General features: G+C 36.3%; 1 protein-coding gene across 1 annotated transcript; it reads left to right on the plus strand.

The window, feature by feature from the left end:
* Positions 1–677: 677 nt before the first annotated feature.
* LOC110037275 lies at positions 678–1,247 on the plus strand. The gene has a single exon (XM_020741878.1). It carries the CDS (start codon positions 678–680, stop codon positions 1,245–1,247), a length of 570 nt encoding a protein of 189 aa, XP_020597537.1.
* The last annotated feature ends 915 nt before the right edge of the window (positions 1,248–2,162 follow it).

Here is a 2,162-nt window from a genome sequence, read left to right on the forward strand (position 1 = left end):
ACGACTTATCTAATTTATCAGTTAGTTTATCTGGTGAAGGATCAACTGAAAACAACAAGACAGGTGTTACTATAGGTCACCGGCCGCAATTTCTCATAATCTCTTTTTTCACATTTTTATGCTCTCCAAGGAAAAAAAAAATGTCCTTCCTGCCAAACAAACTAATATAAGGATTTTTCCGTAAATCTCCCAGCCCCCTCTGGTTTTTTTTTTAAAAAAAAACGAGAAATCGACGAACGCTCAACTCTTCCCACCGCCAACCAATCAAAGCGCCAAACAAGCCGGTCACAGCCAAGGCACGCTGACGGTGTTGGTGGTCCCCTCATGCCCGGACTTCAAATGCGGACTTCAAATCCAATTACACTCACCTTCTCGAGAAAATAAATACTAAATCAGTTGTGAAAATTAAAACAAAACATGAAACTAAAAAAAAAAAAGTGGGGGTAAAAGGTTAGTAGGCGCCCGTGATGATGCATTCCTTAACTACACGCGCCCTTTCTCGATCACACCCACCTATCATTTCCTTTCTTATCTTTTATACATATTTTTTAAAAAAATTAAAGACAATATGCACCCAAATAAAAAAAATTAAAGACAATATGCCCCAATTCACCACCCTATATAATCTTTACCCAGGCCTTATCACTGCTAAAAAACACAACCTTATTTCTCCACGCATGGGTGAAGTCTCAACCCACAAGCGAGAGCGAGAGGGCTCCGACGAGTTATGGGACTCGCCGGAGGAGAAGCGCGTGCGGTCTGATCTTTTATTCTGCATCTTTGACGATGACACCGATGACGGAAGTGAGGATGGCCTTGCTTTTGTCATGAAGAGCCTTGAGGAAGAGATTGGACTACCGTCCCCAATAGACCCTCAGCAGTCGGAGGTACCCTTCGTCTCCGGCGATGCACAACAGAAAGAACTAGGATACCTTCTTGAGGCCTCCGACGACGAGCTTGGCCTACCGCCGACGGTGGCCTCCTCAGAGGAGGGTGGTTCGGAGGTTAAAAAGGTTTGCGGCGACATGGATGCCGGATTTGGCCAGATCTGGGGCTTGGCTGATGAATTGCCGGAGAGCTTCGAAGGCTTTGACTACACTTCCTTTCGTCCTGATGAGAGTCAATCTTTTGCTGGCGAAGATGTGGGCTTTTTAGAAGGAGAGCTGTTCGGTTACACTGATGTGGTCTACCCGCTGTCCGATATTGCCGAGCCATCGTGGCGGCCAGAGTCCTTGCCAGCAGTTTAGTTGATTCACCGGAAATCTTTAAATTTTTCTTTTTAGCTTGTAGGTTTCTTTTTTGGAACAGGGGCATGTGTAAATTTTATAAATGATGAACCTCAGAGCAAAACATTTTAATTGACATTAGTGAATACCACGGTTTGACGTCAGCAATCTCATTTTTTGCGTCTTTATTGCCATCTAAAGATTTATAAGCGTACGACAAAATTATAATAATATTTTTTATTTACATTTAAGAGTAATTAGTACAGCGCGAGTAATCGTCTACACAGTGATTACCATTATTTCAAATTTTAAATTTAACATTTCTGTCAGATTTACGAATTTACATATCTAATTTTATACTTAGGCTTTTACATACATATCATCTTACTTTGAATGGTGACAATTTGCATATATTTTTTTTAAGTTAAATGATGATATTCTTAAGTAGACAAAAAGTTTTGATTACAATAATGATAAAATTTAAATTTAGATGTTATTATTACATAGAATGTGCCCATAAATATAAATTCTATTTTATCTTAACTAAGGGAACAAGAAAAATAAGCGTGATTTCTATCGATGACACGATAATATTCAGTACTAAATTATTATAGGAAAAATTTTCTAAGTAGCTATTTACTGGATGTTCATTAATGTTTGGTCAAAATAGAAAAAGAAATGAACATTATGAGCTGGAGAAATCTAGTTGATTCGGTTAGATTTAAAAATTATATTTTAAATTATGGTTTTAAAATATCAATACTTATTTTTTATTATTCATTTGATTTTAATTTTTATTTTATAAAATAAATTTATTTGTTAAATTTTAAAATTAAATGAAAAATTTATGAACTTAAATTCATATTTAAAATAAAGATATGTAATTTTCATTGGTTTAGAACTGGATCATAAACCACAGTGGAGATAAAAAATTAA

This window comes from Phalaenopsis equestris, unplaced genomic scaffold (assembly GCF_001263595.1).
Source record: "Phalaenopsis equestris unplaced genomic scaffold, ASM126359v1 Scaffold217870, whole genome shotgun sequence".
NCBI lineage: Eukaryota > Viridiplantae > Streptophyta > Magnoliopsida > Asparagales > Orchidaceae > Phalaenopsis > Phalaenopsis equestris.

Coding starts and splice junctions, on each gene's coding strand:
- LOC110037275 (XM_020741878.1), top strand. CDS start 678: ATGGGTGAAGTCTCAACCCACAAGCGAGAGCGAGAGGGCTCCGACGAG.